This window comes from Chaetodon trifascialis, chromosome 15, assembly GCF_039877785.1.
Source record: "Chaetodon trifascialis isolate fChaTrf1 chromosome 15, fChaTrf1.hap1, whole genome shotgun sequence".
Classification (NCBI taxonomy): Eukaryota; Metazoa; Chordata; class Actinopteri; order Chaetodontiformes; family Chaetodontidae; genus Chaetodon; species Chaetodon trifascialis.
The window spans coordinates 3448579-3466381 of NC_092070.1; the positions used below are offsets into that span (position 1 = coordinate 3448579).

The 17803-nt window shown below is 44.2% G+C and overlaps 1 protein-coding gene across 1 annotated transcript; it reads left to right on the forward strand.

Moving 5' to 3' along the window:
* Window positions 1-146: 146 nt before the first annotated feature.
* gna13b (guanine nucleotide binding protein (G protein), alpha 13b) lies at window positions 147-14325 on the forward strand. The gene is made up of 5 exons (XM_070980843.1): window positions 147-430; window positions 9729-9958; window positions 11746-11796; window positions 12909-13109; window positions 13921-14325. The coding sequence occupies exons 1-5, from the start codon at window positions 148-150 to the stop codon at window positions 14290-14292; spliced, it is 1137 nt and encodes a 378-aa protein (XP_070836944.1). The 5' UTR covers window position 147; the 3' UTR covers window positions 14293-14325.
* The last annotated feature ends 3478 nt before the right edge of the window (window positions 14326-17803 follow it).

Below are 17803 nucleotides of genomic sequence, written 5' to 3' on the forward strand. Positions count from 1 at the left end.
TTTCGGTGGTTAAACTGTATTGAAAATGACAGTGGGAAGTTGAGGTGAAAGTTATATTGGGAAATTCCTACGACGTATGAACGTAGCAGCGGACTGGGGTGAGCTCAGCCCTCCTCGCTGGTCTGTATCGATGAAGTTCTTTCAAAGATGGCGGATTTCCTGCCGTCCCGCTCCGTCTTATCTGTATGTTTCCCTAACTGTCTCCTCACAAGCGGTGAGGTAGAACAGTTGCGGAAATCTAAAGAGATAGATAAATGTCTTAATCGAGATAAAACTTATGTAAAAAGGCTAGTTAAGATCTTATTACTTGGAGCAGGCGAGAGCGGCAAGTCCACTTTCCTCAAGCAGATGCGCATTATCCATGGGCAGGACTTCGATCAGAAGGCCAAAGAAGAATTCAGAGCCACGATTTTTAGTAATGTTATAAAAGGTAAGCCTACACTTTTCATCCCTTGTAGTTGATATGTTGAAGCTGGCTTGTTTAGACCTCTCTATTGGTCATCTTCTTTCGGATGTAAATGGCATTGAGTGGGAAGTTGGTCACCACGCTAGCTGCTGCTGAACTGAGGAGCACTTTTCTGTGTTCGACAAAGCTAGTGAGGTTAGCTGGTGAACGACCAAGAAACGCCCATGTTGTTTGTGTTTGTCTATATGGTGGGACAGACGGGGACGGCGGCGCGTGCAGTGGGCTCATTTCGGCGTTTATTCAGAGCCTGTCAGAGACAATTCATTTTCTTCTTTCTGGATGTTTAGTCACACTCAGTGGTTTGACATTGTCCTGGTGTTTTCCTCATGGCTGCTGTTAGCACTGAAGCGTGCCGCTCTGTCTTGCACGGAGAGAACATGACACCAGGATCCTGTGAAAAATGTGCTTGTTTACTGTAAACTCGTCTGTCATCAGATGAGACCATGGACAGGCCTTTCTTACTGAACGACAGCGCGACTGAACACTGCGAACCTCCTCTGAAAGTCAGCACATTTCCAAATGAATCTGCACCCTCAGTGTGATACCCGAGGAGTGTTGACGAGAGCCATGCATCAGCATATAAGTCATTTATTAAAGTTATGTGTGTGTTTGCAGATTGTTTGCTGCACAGTGCTGAAATATAAAAGGTGCTTTTTGAGTTTAAATCCACTTATCTGGCCTGTTATGTTACAGTACAGGTGCTTAGTAGTTTCATTATGTAGCCTTGCTACAGCTTTACAGTCTACAACACTTCATTAATGAGCCAATGAAGCTGCACATTGCTTCGGGGGGCACCCACAACAATGCACACGTTGCATTATGGGATAGCTGACTTTTGGTATTTACCCAGTTTATTGGGGAGGGAACTCACATCCACACACTTGAGCTGTTGCCTAAAAGAGAGCAACCAAAGATGACTAAAGACAACCTCCTGATCAATCTGATCATTTAACTTGGGGTGTGACTCATCAGCCACACGGGGAAACCTGGTGATTTTGAATCAGATTGAAAAGGTGCACAGTCTGTTCAGCATTGTTGTGGTTTGTTAGTTTTTCCCTATATTGAGCAGTGTAACAGAAATGACTTCACATCGTGAGTGTTGTAGTGGATTTTTTCTTTAGACATTGACTCTGAGAATACATGAGTGGTTGGTCTGTCACTGTCACCGCACCCATTCTCCTCTTACAATATCAGCAACTCAGCAGACAGCATTGATTACCTCTTCTTATGTGAGCATTAAGGTCCTGCTGCTGGTCGCCTGCTCATGGCACAATGTAAAGCTGATAAGTTGTTGAAAATGTCTAAAACATAGACGTTCTGCCAGCTTCCTGTTTCTGCTGGGCACTAAATGACAGACACGATTGTCTTTGCAAAAGTGCTTTACTGTGAAAATCAACTAGAGGAAGTGCTGAGTTTATGTGAAAACTCCCTAAAATTGCTGCAGTGCTCTCTCGTCTGTGTTTTTGCTCATGCTTCAGTGATATTATTTTCAACTCCACAGCACTGTGGTGACCTTCAGTGCTGCAGCTGCTGATATCTGACTGATGTCAGGTCCATATTAGGATTAATCCACAGGATTATTATGAAAATCATAGCTGCTAATTTGTTGCCTTTTGGTGAAATTCACTGCTCTTTGAATGAATACCATGGCACCCTCATCATGATTCGTGTAGATTCACCTGGGCAGACACATTACACATAAGAGGTAATTTCACTCTCAGATTGTCTAGAACCCTTCTTCCTGGCATATTAAAGAAATGCAGCAGAGGAGTGAGGGAGTGACAGAGGTAGGTGGTCACATAGTGTGTGACTGTGGACATAGGGGACACATTGTTGCATTGACAGTGACAGAGCTGGTAGTCAGAGCTAACTGGCCATGAGAGGCTACAGCCAGACTCTCCTGGAAAAACAGGGACTCTGGTGGAGCTTTGACATCACTAGAAGCAAAATTGTAGCCTCTTGAGAGTTCACCATACAAGACAGCTTTTCCTGTGACGTCTCCGTTTCCAACCGTTCAAATCCAACTAATGTTGATCAGAATGCTCCTAAATTAGTGTCACAATATTTCAGGGCATTTTTGCAAAATTATTATATTCTAAATTCTAAATTTTCTATATTCTAAATATATTCTTGACCTTTTGACAAAAATACTGAAATAGAGAGTGAGTTTTGACTCACAGTAGTAGTAAACTAGATCTTTGAATCCCTCACCCTCTTCTTACCGATTGGCAGCGTATCCGTCTGTCACGAGGCACACCAGCTGGGTGATGGCCTCAACTGTTCACTGTTAACATCCGTAAATGAATCTGTTTTCGGTTGCTGTAACTTGAAACCTTGTTTTTTAACTGTACTTCTGCCTCAGTAATGTAACCTTGTGTAAAGTGAGCGTAACTTCTCCAGCTGTGTTTGGTCCAGCAGCAGTGGCGGCACATTGCAAGTGGTTCATCACAAAGCAAAGTCGCCCTTTTGTATGAATGTCTGGAAAACTGATGGCAACCATGGTTCCATCTGTACAAGCATCTGTCATGACTTCATGTTTTATTGACTTTTGCAGATATTCCCCCCAATTTCTTTGAATTTGGAGAATGAATCTGTTTGAATTTTTCCAGATTCTGTTTTATTTTTCTCAAATTCCGTGTTTTCCATTTCAGTTTTTGTGAATATTGTGTTGGTATATAATATTATGATGAATAAAATGTCAACAACTCAACAAGAAAATGTTCATTCCAATGAATTCGATGTTGCACTGCACTGTTTTTATCAAACAGATTGTGTGCAGGACAGCCTCCACGCAGCTCAAACACACCACAGGCTCCTCTCATGTTCAGGCAAAGCTCCTCCATGTTTACGATGCTTGACTTGAAATGGGCATAGCGTTTGAATTTTTTTCAAACTGAACTTCCCCCAACCTGCCCCACCCACCAGACCTTACACATGGACAGTAAGGAACAAAACAAAAAGCACGTTAACATGAGCAGAGCACATGCAAGCCCATGGACAGTGGGGCACAGTCATTTTTACCCTTCTGATTTATTTCTCCACATGTGCTTTGAGTGGGGTGCAAGTTGGAAGTCTGTTGGTGGGAACATATTGAATCATCATGAAGTGTCATCAACCACTTTTCCATCATAGTTTATGGACTATATACTAGGTGTACCAATGAATATTCTAAGTTCGAATATATAATCAAAATTTTTGAAAAAAGCAGACATTGGATTGTGAAAATTAATATTCTGTTGTGGGAAAAAAGCTGCTGTCCTCATGGGAGGGTGGGCCATGGCACTGAATGCACTGCATGATGGACAGCAACAGGCTGCTCCTCATAGGTAAGGTGTAATGAAAAAACCATAAGTAGTGATGAAAGAGTACTTATAAAAAATGAAAACATATTGGCCTAAACTGGTTCACGCTGATTCACGTCCAGCTCTGGAATGGCATGAATTACTGTTTATCTGCCGATTGTTGACACACCCTTTCTATATAAGATGGATACCTTTGTGACAGAACCACAAGTGTCCACTTATTGTGTCCTAATTCGGTGGGATTTAGTCAAGGTTTGAGTTAGACTTAGTTTTAAAATGTTGAGGGAGACAACAGTGTAGAGTTAGTCTGGACCCATCATCTGTGCCAGCCTGAGCTCAGAGGTGATTGGCTCGACACAGTGTGAGGTGAATAACAATAAGGCAATGGCTTACCAGAGAGAGGAGCTTCTGTTTGTGCTTCCATGATGTCACAGGGGTTGTAGGGGGGCAGTTGTGCGTAAACTCCCTTTGATTGAGCGCTAAGAGGGAAGTGTGATGTGTGAGGCTGGAAAGGCTTGCTCAGCTTCGGTTGGAGGTGACGGACGCTTGACGTGGTTGAACCGAAAAGGAAACTGTTAGCGTCATTTCAGTATAACAGTTAAATCAGTCATGGTAGGGGGAGTTTTGCTCACACACAAGGGAAGCAGCAGTGGCCTCTGTCTGTGACGCACTATCGACATGCTGCTTACACGTGTGATTTTGTGTTGTCGCAGAGGAGTTAAAAAAGGTGCATGCTGTCATTAGATGACGCCTCTTAATTTGTTATGCCGTAACGAGATCATCGCTCATGGTGAGACTGAAAAAGGAAACCCGTGATCGATGTGTCTATTCCACATGTGACCGTGGACACAAAGTGGAAAGCTGATTTAACTTGTGTTATGTCTTATGTAGACTTGCAGTCGGCTTGTACATTAGTGCCAGTTGACAATTACGATTGAAAAGACAATCACCAATTTCTGATGCCCTGCCAATTTTAATGAATCGCAAAATGTATTTCTGAAAAATCCATTGCATGTACTTGTTACTTTTTTAAATATCTGTTTCACATTCAAAACTGTAATATAATCCAGCCTCAGTTCTGCTCCCACCAGCCACTGTGAAGTGGTACTCTGACCGATCTGACGGCCCCAGCTGTCACTGTGAGATTACATTGCAGCCCGCTTCATGGCTGCTGGCTGCAGCGCTCTCAATCAATACAGAATTGAAGTTGTTGTCACAATTAGTCGCTTAGACACAAAAACATGGGAAAATAGGGTCCATAATCAGATAATAAGTGAATGGAATTCCTCCTGTTTGTCCCGTCTGCACCTATCACTGCATGCACGGGGCTAGAGGTCACCAGTCAACCACAGGTCAAACACTTCCTGCCAAAAAGTCTCTTGTATGTTTCTCTCAAAGGTTTGTGTGGCCTTTAATGGTTTATGGTTCAATGCAGCCTTAACTTCATGTTCTGACATTTAAACCGTTCACTCAGACACTCAGCATCAAAGGAGAACTGCATGAAGAGGATGTGAATTGAGATGTATAATAGAGACAACTTCCTACTGTGCTGCACCTCGCAGTTGTTTCTTGTTTTTGTTGGTGAATAGTAGGGCTGGGCGGTATACCGGTTCACACCATGGGTCAGTTATGATATGAATTTTTAATATACCGCCACACCGGTGTATGTGATTACACGATGCCTGGAACTTTGTGCAGCGCGGCACTCTTTCAGACGGGGCCGTTTTCAATGTTGCACTTCTAAACAGGCATGGTGCGGGGCGTGGTGAGGGTAAACTGTAGTGCTCTGGTGTTACGTTACGGTGAAGATGGATGGGACAAACATTGAAAGTTCCGAAACTGAAGCTGCAGAACTAGTAGAACATGATGACACACAAGAACTTCCAAAAAGAGGAGTTGTTGTTGTTGTCTGTTGTTTTCTGTTGGGCTAAAGTTGTTGCCGGAGGTGGCAGCACGAGCAATTTGCTCCACCACTTAGCTGCAAGCATGTCTTGTAACAAAAAGACGAAAATAGAGAATGTCCACTTTATTTCACCGCTTCACGCAAACCACACAAGCCTGGTATCATATGAAAGCAGAGAGTGATGATCACGAAGATGTCTGCCTCCTCACTGTGTGACGAAAACTGCGAGCTAGCACCCGAAGAGTAGCAGAAAAAAACTTTGCTAAATCATAAAGTATGTCTTACCTTTGCTGTTTTGGGGTCAAAAGTTATATTCCAGCTCAAAAAAACGCTGCTAATGTCTCCTCCTATGACTCTGTTGAGATCAATCATGAAGGTCCTGGTTGTTTACATAAAGAGGAGGGGGTTTCTAGAGTGGAGGGAGTGCTCTTCATGCAATAACCTATCTCTGGGCTTACTTCCTTCTGGATCATCATTGGTGTTACTATGGTGAATTTGGGCGCTGCCCCTTGAATCTCTTGACTCTGACTGGTCAATAGAGGTGCTGATCATCAGAATAGACCAATGGGTCGCTGAGACATTGACTGGTCTAACTGCGCAGTTAGTTTCACCGCTCCGTCTCATGAATGAGCTGCCCGACATGTTATTTTACTGTTTTATTTGCATTTCATCCTTTTATGAGAGATAAGAACAATAGCAAGCAGAAAAAAGGCTGAAAAAGTGTTGTCAACAGAGGAGTTTCTCCGTATGCTCGGACGAGATAACGGTACTCTGCTCAGATGAGCGCCTGGATATACCTATGTTAAAACATCTGTCTTCCAGGAAAAAAAATACCGTCATATACCGTGAAACCGTTATAATTATGAAAAATACTATGATAAACGTTTTTGGTCATACCGCCCAGCACTAGTGTATAGTGAAAATATCACAGCTGACCAGGTGTGCATGATTTCCTGTAGTGAGGAACAGTGCAGCGCTGGCAAACCCCCCCCACTCCAGTTACATAATGAAAAGATGCAGATCAGCATCCTACAGACATGTTAGTCATAGGGGTGCCCTGGTATCCAAGGCATCTAAGATGCTGATCATGAACCGCGTTGCCCCTGTGTCGCATCCAGTGGGGATGTTTTGTCTGGCCAGCTGTGCAAAGATGAAAGGTGTTTAATGTATATGAATATAATTCAAAGAAAAGCTGCAGATCCTCAGCTTTGACAAACAGGAAGCAGACAATGTTTGCCATTTCTGCGTGCTAAATGACTTTTTGTTGATTTCAACTTGATTGACAGTTAATTGCCTAAGCTCTATTTGCCTTAATGTGAGGTGAGGCAGTAGTCATTGCATTTGACTTAGACTCAATATGCTGATGTTCATATTTGTTCCATATCTCAGCACAACTCCACAGTGTTTTACGGAAAATCAGATTTACTGAATGTACTGGGGTCTGTTTTCTTTTTCTGCTTTGTGTGCTTGCTGATGCCAAAATAACACATTATTTTGTGGGTCCAGGAGTGTAATGATTGTCTGTCTGACTGACTCATATTATTAGTATAACAAAGTATGAGCTGAATCTGTGGCTCCCGTCTGCTTTGCGGAGCTTTATAGTGAGTTTCAGCTCATTGTTTAGGTCTCCGGTCCAAAACTCCACCGTTTTAGTTCACTGTCACTGCTCCCAGTGTCATTTGCAGCCACAGCAGGCAGTTTTCAGAGAAGAAACTCTAAAAATATAGCAGATCATTTAGGAACTGAAGAGCCAGACAGAGCTGAAAGAGAGTGAATATCAGACTTATATTCATCAGCTGCACACAGACACAACTGCAAGTGAATGATAATGTTGTTCTGTGACTGCTGGATGTGTAAAGAGACAACTGTTGTCCAACCATATCATTGTAAAAGGTAATATGTCAATGTTATGCTCACAACGTTTCTGCAGCGCCCAGGTAGCCAAAGAAATCAGTTGTTGCAGCTTCAATGTGAACTCAGGACAGTTTTTTATGATCCACTTTTACAGTCTTGAAATTTTGATTGTTACTATTGTACTAGGATGAAATACTGAGAACAAATCAAACCAGAAGCATGTAAATGTATTTTTGATCATCAGCACATGAAGTCAATCAATCATTTGTCTTCATTATGTATTACTGTGTTTCAAGGCAGCCCCTTGCTTCTTTTTGCATGTCAGTACAAAGCATTGGTTTGGTCTGACATCCTGTTGTCTGTCCCCAGCTGTGAAAGGAAAAAGTGTTTGACGGCTCATGTGCTGTCCAGTCCAAAGCAAAGACAGGAAAGCTGCATCTCTCTGCAAAAGAACTGAAGATATGCACACGGGCTCAACACACTCATCCTTGAGCTGTCAGCTCACACACACACACACACACACACACACACACACACACACACACACACACACACACACACACACACACACACACACGTCCTGCACACAGCTGGATTAACCCACATGTTGCAGACGGCCAAGGAATACAGCGCATTGTCAGAGCAGGCCTGTTTGTCGGGGTGAAGCAGAGTTCACAGAGCAGCAGTGTAAACTCTGGTCTCAGCTCGCCGCTCATCTCTGCTCACTGGTGCTCAGACGTTTGCGCTCAACCTAAATGAGCTTTTTGTGGCAGTTTATCAGTATTTCACTGGATTTCAAGTATGTGTGTCCTTCAGTACTGGAAGAAGTAGTCATAAGCTGCAGTATCACATTCAGGGTGTCTCCCAGTGAAGTGGCTAATGGAGGTTGTAAGTGCCCCCACCTTGATGCAGACTGTTGTGATTGTGACTGTGATCAAACTAGTGTGGACTATATACCAGGCGTGCCAATGAATATTCTAAATTCATAAATAATCGAATTGTTTAAAAAAGCAGACCTTGGATTGTGAAAATCCAATCAATCACTTGATTGGGGTGCTGGGCTTCACCACCATCTCAACACTCAGGAAGTTTTCTTTTTTGCAATGTGCAGCTCTGATTGGTTAGCCAACGCACCATGTGATCAGTCACCTGCAGCGCCGAATCAGACAGATTTCAACAACATACCTTATTTTGTCTCAGTGGGTTTTTTTTTTCAGTCAAGGGCTATTTCATTTTTAATAGCAGCTGTTTAGGGCCATTTATAGAACCCTTAAATCCCACAAACCTGTAACACAATGGCTGGTTCTGCTTCTCTTTGGCAAGCCGTCTGATGTCAAATGGTAGTGATGATGATGATGATGATGATGATGATGATGATGATGATGATGATGATGATGATGATGATGATGATGATGATGATGGTACTCTCAGCTGAGTTTTCAGGTTTGGGTCAGTCAGTCTTGAGCAGAGCTGAGTCTGTGTGAGTCAGGTTTGAAGAGCAGTGCTCACAAAAAGATGTAGCAAATATTTTCGATTCCTTTAGTACACTTTTCATGTCCTGAAACCTCTCACCTAATGCCTGAAGGGGTTTTCACACTCAGCAGCATGTTCAGATGTCATAGCAGCAGCTTTTGTTCTCGCAGAGGAGGAAAATGCAGTGTTTCCTCTTTCCAGTTGCACTTGTCACAGCTTTAATTTAGCTCCAAATGATTTCTGATGATTGATGCTTACTGTATGTGTGCCCTTGGCAATAAACATTTAATGTTTCCATTATTCAGTTTCTAAATGTCTCACATGACGGCTGAGCTGTTGTCTCATTGTGGGGTCATGAGAATTTGGGGACTTAAATATGGGGTCATGGGCTGGAAAAGATTGAGAAATCCTGCAGTAATCCTGTAATAATCCTCTTTGGCCTTTGCTTAGTTTGGAAGCATGTATGGTGTTTAGTCTCTGTATGTGCTTCAGCATCCATACTATCAAATTCTGTTTGCTTGTGATGTGGATGCCCAGTGATTTGCTATAATTGCACATATTGGTGGTAATGTTACTCTCATGTGAATGCACCACCATCAGGATACCACTGAATCTACAGAATGTTGCAAAGACAGGGCTCCTCCAGTGGCACTGCGGCGCACGCACAGAGAGACGATAATCATAAACACACTGCAAGAATACAACCCTGACATGTTTTTTCCTGCTCAAGGTATTCGAGTGTTGGTGGATGCTCGAGAGAAGCTACAAATCCCATGGGGCACACCGTCCAACCAGCGGCATGGAGACACCATGATGGCGTTTGACACCCGGTCGGCGATGGCCCACGGTCATGGCATGGTGGAACATAAAGTTTTCCAGCATTATCTGCCATCCATCCGGGCCCTGTGGGCTGACGAGGGCATCCAGAATGCTTATGACCGCCGGCGAGAGTTCCAGCTGGTGAGTGAGGCTTATTCAGAGTCTGCACTGTGATGCTGTGATGCACACAGAATTTGGTTCTGCTGTTGTTTATTGATTTAGCTGTCTGACCCATGGACTGTATAACATTTCCCTACAACCCCACTTCAGTGATTGTTGCGTCGTTTCACATCCATAAAGTTTACTTTTGCCTGTATTTATATGAGATGGGGGGTGATTTGTGGGGCGTCCAGTGTACAGAAGAGCATTGACAGTAGCAGATAAAGGCTCTTCCTCACAGTTGATGGAGCAGAGCTGCAGCTGCTGAGCGCACACAGATGGACACAGGCAAGCTAATGAAGGGCTGCTTCTCTCCCTGCTCTCTATCCGTCTGCCCCCCCACACCCTTCCTTCCTCCATCCCTCTCATGGCTCACCACAAGTTTAGATTGTGGTTTAACAGCATCTTGCTGACAGGAAAATGATTTGTGACTGTCCCACAGGGAAATTAGCTCACCAAGCATCTGTTTGGAGGAGCTGAGATTCAGTTAGTCTTTCTAATGTCATTCTGTTACTGCAGATATTATCATTCTGTGCTGTTGTTGTTTATACACTTTCCTCCAAATGCCACTTCTCCTACTGATTTCCTGTGTCTCCAACAGCAGCATTCTATTGAACTTTTAGTTTAATGTCATGTTATGGCCTGTAGAAGGAAGGAATGAAGGAATGAACACACAGTTGCAGCTTCTGCCAGCATGCATTCACATGAGGGACGCCAATATGACTGTACCAGTGTAGCTAATGAGGCACATTGTGCAAAAATTATATCATATCAGGATATTGCTGATATTGAAAGCTGATACTGTATGCATATCACTACTGTGTAACGTTGCTGATGTCTCCAGGAGGAATTGGATGGAATTTGGCAATGAGTTGATGTGTAATAAGTATTCTATATTTATGGTAATATGAAATGACTTGAATGATGAATTGATGTCATTTAAATGGATGAATCACTGGTTGTTTCCACTCTAAAAACCTGCCCACTTGCTGATTTGCTCTTCTCTGCAGGTGTGGGGACTGTTTACTCTCACATTCCCACTTCATTATCACTGACTTCTGACTTTTCCTTGTCTAGAAAGGTTTTTTTTTCCCCCCCAATGTTCCGACGTGCTGCTCTGTCAATTACAGTGCAGCTAACACACAATGCAGTCAGTCCGTTATTGTCACAGAGCTGAAACTCCTCATCGCCACGACTCACCATCAGTTTACTTAGTAGTTGGCTTTGTTGCGTGATGGACTCATACATCCTCTCCTCTTTCTGTGAAGGTTAATGTTATCCAGTAAAACCAAAGCTGTTACTTTCACTGTCAGCCATGTGTGTTACTGCTGAAAATGGTCCATTGTCAAATACATTTACATGTCGCAACATCATGATCTGACTTATTTTTATCACATCAACATAGACATTGAATTCTAATGAAAATGGCTAAACATTGGTTGCTGGTTCCAGCTTGTCAAATGTAAAGGTTTTCTGGTTTTCTTAATCTTCTATGATAAGTAACCTGTATATCTTTGCATTTGCACTGTTGGAACATTCTCACACATTTCCACCTGACCGTGACAGATGTCCAACTGCATGTACGATATTAACATATCACAGCTCTAAACTGATAGAGCAGCCATAGTGAGTGTGTGTTTCTGCTCGGTGGTGGTGAGGGCGTGCTGTCACATGAAAAAGTCATGTTGATGTAGTTTGATGAAATATGACATTAAAGGAGATCAAATTCAGAAAGTCACATTCTCTTTCCCTCTCTCTCTTTCTCTAAGGGGGAGTCAGTCAAGTATTTCCTGGACAATTTGGAAAAGCTCGGACAGTCGGTAAGTCCCACCCACTGCAGAGGCTCCGCGAATCACAGATCCCCAGCAGACAGGATGGCAGATGGGTGTGATAGCATACAGCTAGTTTGTTGAAAAGAGAAGTGAAACCATTGTCTTCCTGTCCACAGTCAGGTCTCCAACTGGTTTGTTCCAGTGTGCACACACTATATTAAGCACAAACCAAGCAAATGTTTCCCAGCTCACTGTGTGTCATCCTCCAGCCATCCTCCTATTGGTCAGTCAGTGCCTTCTCTAAGAAATGAGTAAGAATTCTGAACAGAAGTAGTTGTCACCAGTCAGCTCTGTGGGAATATTCAGCTAGAAGTGTCAGGGCAGTGCTTCCTGATGCTTGGATGTGCTGAAAAGTGGTAAAAGTTCTTTACATAAATAAACTAACAATAATAATGATAATGATTATTATTAGTAAAGACAACCGACAAACCTGATACTAAGACACATCCCAGAAAATGAACTAAAGTCAGTGTAACAGCTGAGACTTGAAGATGAATTTGACGTGCTTCCTAAGATCAGCAGCCTAGAAAACCTTACTGGAGTGCTCTCTCAGTGCTGGATTTCTGCCTGATGATGGCTCAGTAGCTGCTGCTCTTTTCCTGCTGCGTGTGAACACACAAGTCCACTAAGAGCACTGAGGGAGTGTGTTTGGAAAAAGGGGCATCTGGGAAAATATCCGTTATTTGTGGATATGTTTGTGTGTGGGCATGCACACACCAGCACGGTCTGTGTCAGCGGTGAGTCATCACCCCTGGAATGTTAGGAATTTGGATCTGGTGTAGCCAGAGCGCGCACACACACACACACACACACACACACACACACACACACACACACACACACACACACACACACACACACACACACACAGTTTGTATCAGGACCTCAACGATGTGTATTTCTTTCTGTAACTGTCCCCTGATCGTGTGTGTGGTTTGAAATGTTTACAGGTAATAACAGTGATGGGTTTGTCTTGAATCAAGAAAACTTAAAGAAGCGTAACACAGCTTAAACACAGCATATTAAAGGTGTGATGCGTATCTTCAGTGAAATCTGCAAAAACCAGTCTAAAATAATAAGAGATGTGGTCATGCCTGCAGGACTACCTCCCCAGCCAACAGGACATCCTCCTGGCCAGAAAGCCCACAAAGGGCATCCACGAGTACGACTTTGAGATCAAGAACGTGCCGTTCAAGATGGTGGACGTGGGTGGCCAGCGCTCCGAGAGGCGGCGCTGGTTTGAATGCTTTGACTCAGTCACTTCCATCCTCTTCCTCGTTTCCTCCTCTGAATACGACCAGGTGAGTCAGCCACAATGCACACAGTGCAATGAGGCCACGCACACACTGGGCACAGAGCTCCTGAAGGTCACCCAATGGGCGCGACATATTCCACTCAAACAGAGCAGATTCTCAGAGGAATCAGATCATTAAATTCACATCATCTAATCATCATGGTTTTCCAGATATGGTGGAACCACACGTAAGGAATTTTACTGCCCTTTCCCACTGCAGGGCCTTCAGTGTGACTTGGTGTGTAACTTTCAGCCTCCACAGGTTCTGCTTTTGTTACCACTGCTCTCTACCTGAGTTCCAGGAAGTAAACTTTGCCATTGTTCATGAGGTCATACAAATGCTAGTTCCAGGTCCTCTCAGGCATGGACGGCAATGCTGCAAAACATGATTTGTCCCAGACACAACAGTAGTAATCATCATCTGACTGCTGCATCTGCATCGCCCATGACAACCAATATTTAAAAAAGGAACAGTGGAGAAGTCGATGGTGTCACTGCTGCATTTTTTATGACACACCACCAAGATCCTCATAACAATGATTCACAAGGTTAGAAAAGGTGCAGTTCATTTTTATTAAACTTTTAGTTCAATAACAGTTTTAATAACAAAAAGATGGAGTTTTGTACTAAAAAGATTGTAACTTTGGCTTGATTTGTGTAACTCAGGCTGCAGAAACATACAAACGTTTCTTCATCTGTGATGAGACAGCTTTGTGATGGCTGAAAGGCTGTTTTAAATGAAGCTGCTGCTCATACCAGACACACTGTCACAGTCACCTTTGACACCAACACACATGTCTGTGCTCTGTCTCCTCCAGGTGCTGATGGAGGACCGGCAGACCAACCGGCTCAGCGAGTCCCTCAACATCTTTGAGACCATCGTCAACAACCGGGTATTCAGTAACGTCTCCATCATCCTGTTCCTGAACAAGACGGACCTGCTAGAGGAGAAGGTGAAGCAGGTGTCCATCAAAGACTACTTCCCCGAGTTCTCGGGCGACCCCACGAGCCTGGCAGATGTCCAGCGCTTCCTGGTGGAATGCTTTCGCAAAAAGCGCCGCGAGCAGCAGCAGAAGCCGCTGTACCACCACTTCACCACGGCCATCAACACTGCGAACATCCGGCTGGTGTTCCGAGACGTCAAGGACACCATCCTGCACGACAACCTCAAGCAGCTAATGCTGCAGTGAGGGGACTGACCAGGAGGAGGAGGAGGAGGAGGAGGAGGAGGAGGAGGAGGAGGAAAACCCTCCCCACCACCACCACCTGCCCGTAGGGGGATTGGATAGCGTCCGTCCACCCTCTGTCCTCACCTTTGAACTTTGACTGTGTATTAAAAGCACCACTACTACAGCCATTCCCCCACGCTTGCTCTCTGCCTTAATGAGCTTGTTCACTGTGACTTATGACAGCCACCTTTGGCTCAGAGCCCCAGTCGCCCTGTGACCCTTGAAACCACTGTAAATGACCTCTGACCCCCACTCTCTGCCCCGTCCACACTGTGCAGTGGACCTCCCTCACTTCTTTTACGCTGTTTCCTCTCTGTGTTGCTCTAATTCACATCTACACACTGTCTGTTTCTTCCATGCTGCTCTGACCACTGTTGCTAGGGAGGGAGAGGGGGAGGGGCTTGTTTTAAATTCTTACTGAGTAGCTGTCAAAGGTGCCTGCAGGCGCCAGCGACACGGCGACTGTTGCCAGGTGTTGCCTTCCTTTTAGAACCGCTTTTGTTTTGTCTCTGGTTCGACATCTGTTCTCCACTCGTGCTTGGTGATGACATCACTCGGCCGTGGTGGGGATTTCCTCTTTGGGAAGTGGAACAGGAATGAACAGGGCTAACATGCACGCACACACACACACACACACACACACACACACACACACACACACACACACACACATACACACACACACACACACACACACACACACACACACACACACAGATAGAAATTCCTGTTCTGACATCCACTTAATTTTAGTTTTCTAATCATTTTGATCCTTTTTCTAATATATGAATATACTGTATGTACCTATGCATTTTTCTTTAACTTATATTTTATGGGGGTTTATACTTTGTGGATTTGTGACTGCTGATGGACTGTGTTACAGTTAATGAAAGGGGAGGGGGTGGGTAAGAGAGCACAGACACAAACACATAAACCACTTGTAGGAGTGATACACCGTGCTATAAGGCTAGCTAGTGCAGGGGAAGAGTGACACGTTGTATTTTACTGTTTCTCAGGGCACATTGTGAACCACTTCTTTGTGATTTGAAGCCAACCAGAACTCTAATGCCTCTGCCCTTCCACGTGAGTCCAGTGACAGATTCGATGGCGTCTTTTGTCTGTAAATGGTAGCAGAGAAGACTCCTTGTGATTTAAAAGCAAAACTCTGGCCGTCTTCAACCAGGACTGTATTTTACTGGCTGGACAGACAGACCCAGTGACTCCATTTACACCTGGTAGGACACGTGGTCTGTATCTTCACGCTCTATCTGCATAATGAACTCTGCATTTACACCTGGTGTTAATAACCTTGTTGTCCTGCCCACATCATGAATCTCTATATGCACACAAAGGTCAAAGCCCTCGACACAAATTGGAACCAAAGGTACACTGAGTCAGAACATCTAGGAGGCCAAGACCGACCCTCGGGGCCAGGACCCTCGAAGGCGTCTGTGATAACATTTCCTTTGCTAAATAACATAATATAGATCCAGATTACATGTTATCAGCATCAGGGCCATAATATGCTCCCGTTCAACATTTCTCATTCTTGCTTGCTTGCTGGTGTTTTTATCTTGTGGGATGAAAAGTCTGCTCCACATCCCTGTAGTGAGACAGAAAGATGGCCATGAAACGTACTCATTATCCTGTATGTATGTGGTGACTGACTGCAGCTGCTTGTCTGCACAGCCCCTGTGTCAGCAGTGCAACCGAGCAGTAAAAACAGTGTGGTCACAGGAAAGTGAAACCATGGACATGTCCACTGTCTGCACTGCACAGCTGCATTTCAAAGCCCAGAGACGCATCTCTTCAATCCTGCTGAATCGATCATTCCAAAATACGTAAGATTAACAGAGATCCAGCAGGTTCGAAAAAATACCAGGTGTCAGGCTGAACTCTAGGTAATGTCCAGAAAAGCTGCCTGAAAGCATCGTGCCTTTGGTGTCAAAGTGTCCTCAACCATTATGTAGCTTAGCAGTTGTACACTGTACAGTACAGTGATGGGTGATGTAGTCCAGGTTGAAAATGGCCAAATTCACACTGAAGCCCTGTGGAATCTCACATCCAAGCCGGTAGATTTCATCTGTCCCACAGAGACCTGGAGGCTCCTTCCTCTCTGTAGGATGACCACCTGAAGCGTTCTGTATTACAGCTGATGAGGTGGCTCAGCCTTTATGTTGTCTCAGATCAGTCTCATTTTCTCAAAGGTACCTGTTAGTGCTGTCCATCTCCCCGTTCCATGCATCCTAAGTTCAGTCAAAAGGGATAAAGCCAGCCTGTGTGTCACAGATGAACACGCTGGCTGCTCTCGTTCACATCACCTTGTCCTTTCAGCTCCTCTCGTGTCTCATGTACCAGTATGTATTTCTCACACAACCTCATTCTCACTCCTAACAGCAGCTGTAACCTTCCACACACATTTGTATGTTTGACCATGAGTGTTATTTTTCTTTTTTTTTTTTTTTTCTGGGATGGTGTTCTAGTTACTCAGTTTCTTCCAGATGTGTTGAGCCCATGAACAGAACGAGTGGCTCTGCTGGTCCGTGCTAACACTTGAGCAAACGTAGGATCATCATCCAGTGATGAAAGTGATTAACACACCTTTCATTGAGCTGTTACATCTCCCCAACTTCGCCTGACTCCCACCCCCTCTGACAGGTCATCTGCTGTTGATCAATCTAATACCTGATGTAATAACTGGATCTCCAATTCAGAGACTGGACCAGTGATGTGAAAGTGGATGTAACGTTAGTGCTGTGTGCTTTTAAAAAGTCTTACCAGCGCGCTCAAGTTTTAGCTCCTTAGCTACAAATCGGTTCTACTTAATATGTTCGCTGATGTTTTGTTAATGGATGATTCAAATCGATGATGATCAGCATAGCACTTCCTGTAGCGCCGTGTCACTGGATGTGTGTGTGTTAGTATGGAGCGGTGAAGTCACATGGCTGATTTCAGTGTGTGTGTTCCCAACACTAAAAGAGGAAGTTGACCAACTGGGACTGTCGACCAAACACGCTCAGAGCTCATCAAGCTGCAGAGCCAGCCAGTCTGCACTTTTCCAGCTGTCATTCAGAGGATGATAGAGGAAGAAGGAAGAAATCAGTGATGAGATTTACTCAGATTATGAAGAAAAAATAGGATTAGTAGTCCAGGAAAAAGAATATCCAGAGAATGAAACACAATTTCATTTTAAACTCTATGCTTTCAACTACATCTCACAGCCTCCTTCAGTGGTTGGAGCGATCTCCGGTTGTCGTTCAGGTGGAACACCAAAGACCAAAGTGACACCCGAGCCGCCTCCAGTCACTGATGGAGACCTGGAAATGTGTTTGAAAGCTACCAAAAGCCAGCCCGTGTTCATGGCAGTGCAGATTCTCCTTCAGTCATCCTGAGATTGAACTCTTGATTTCTACGTCAACCTCAGACCTCACTCATTTTCCCAAATCTCAGAGTTCTGACTGGTTTTTATGTC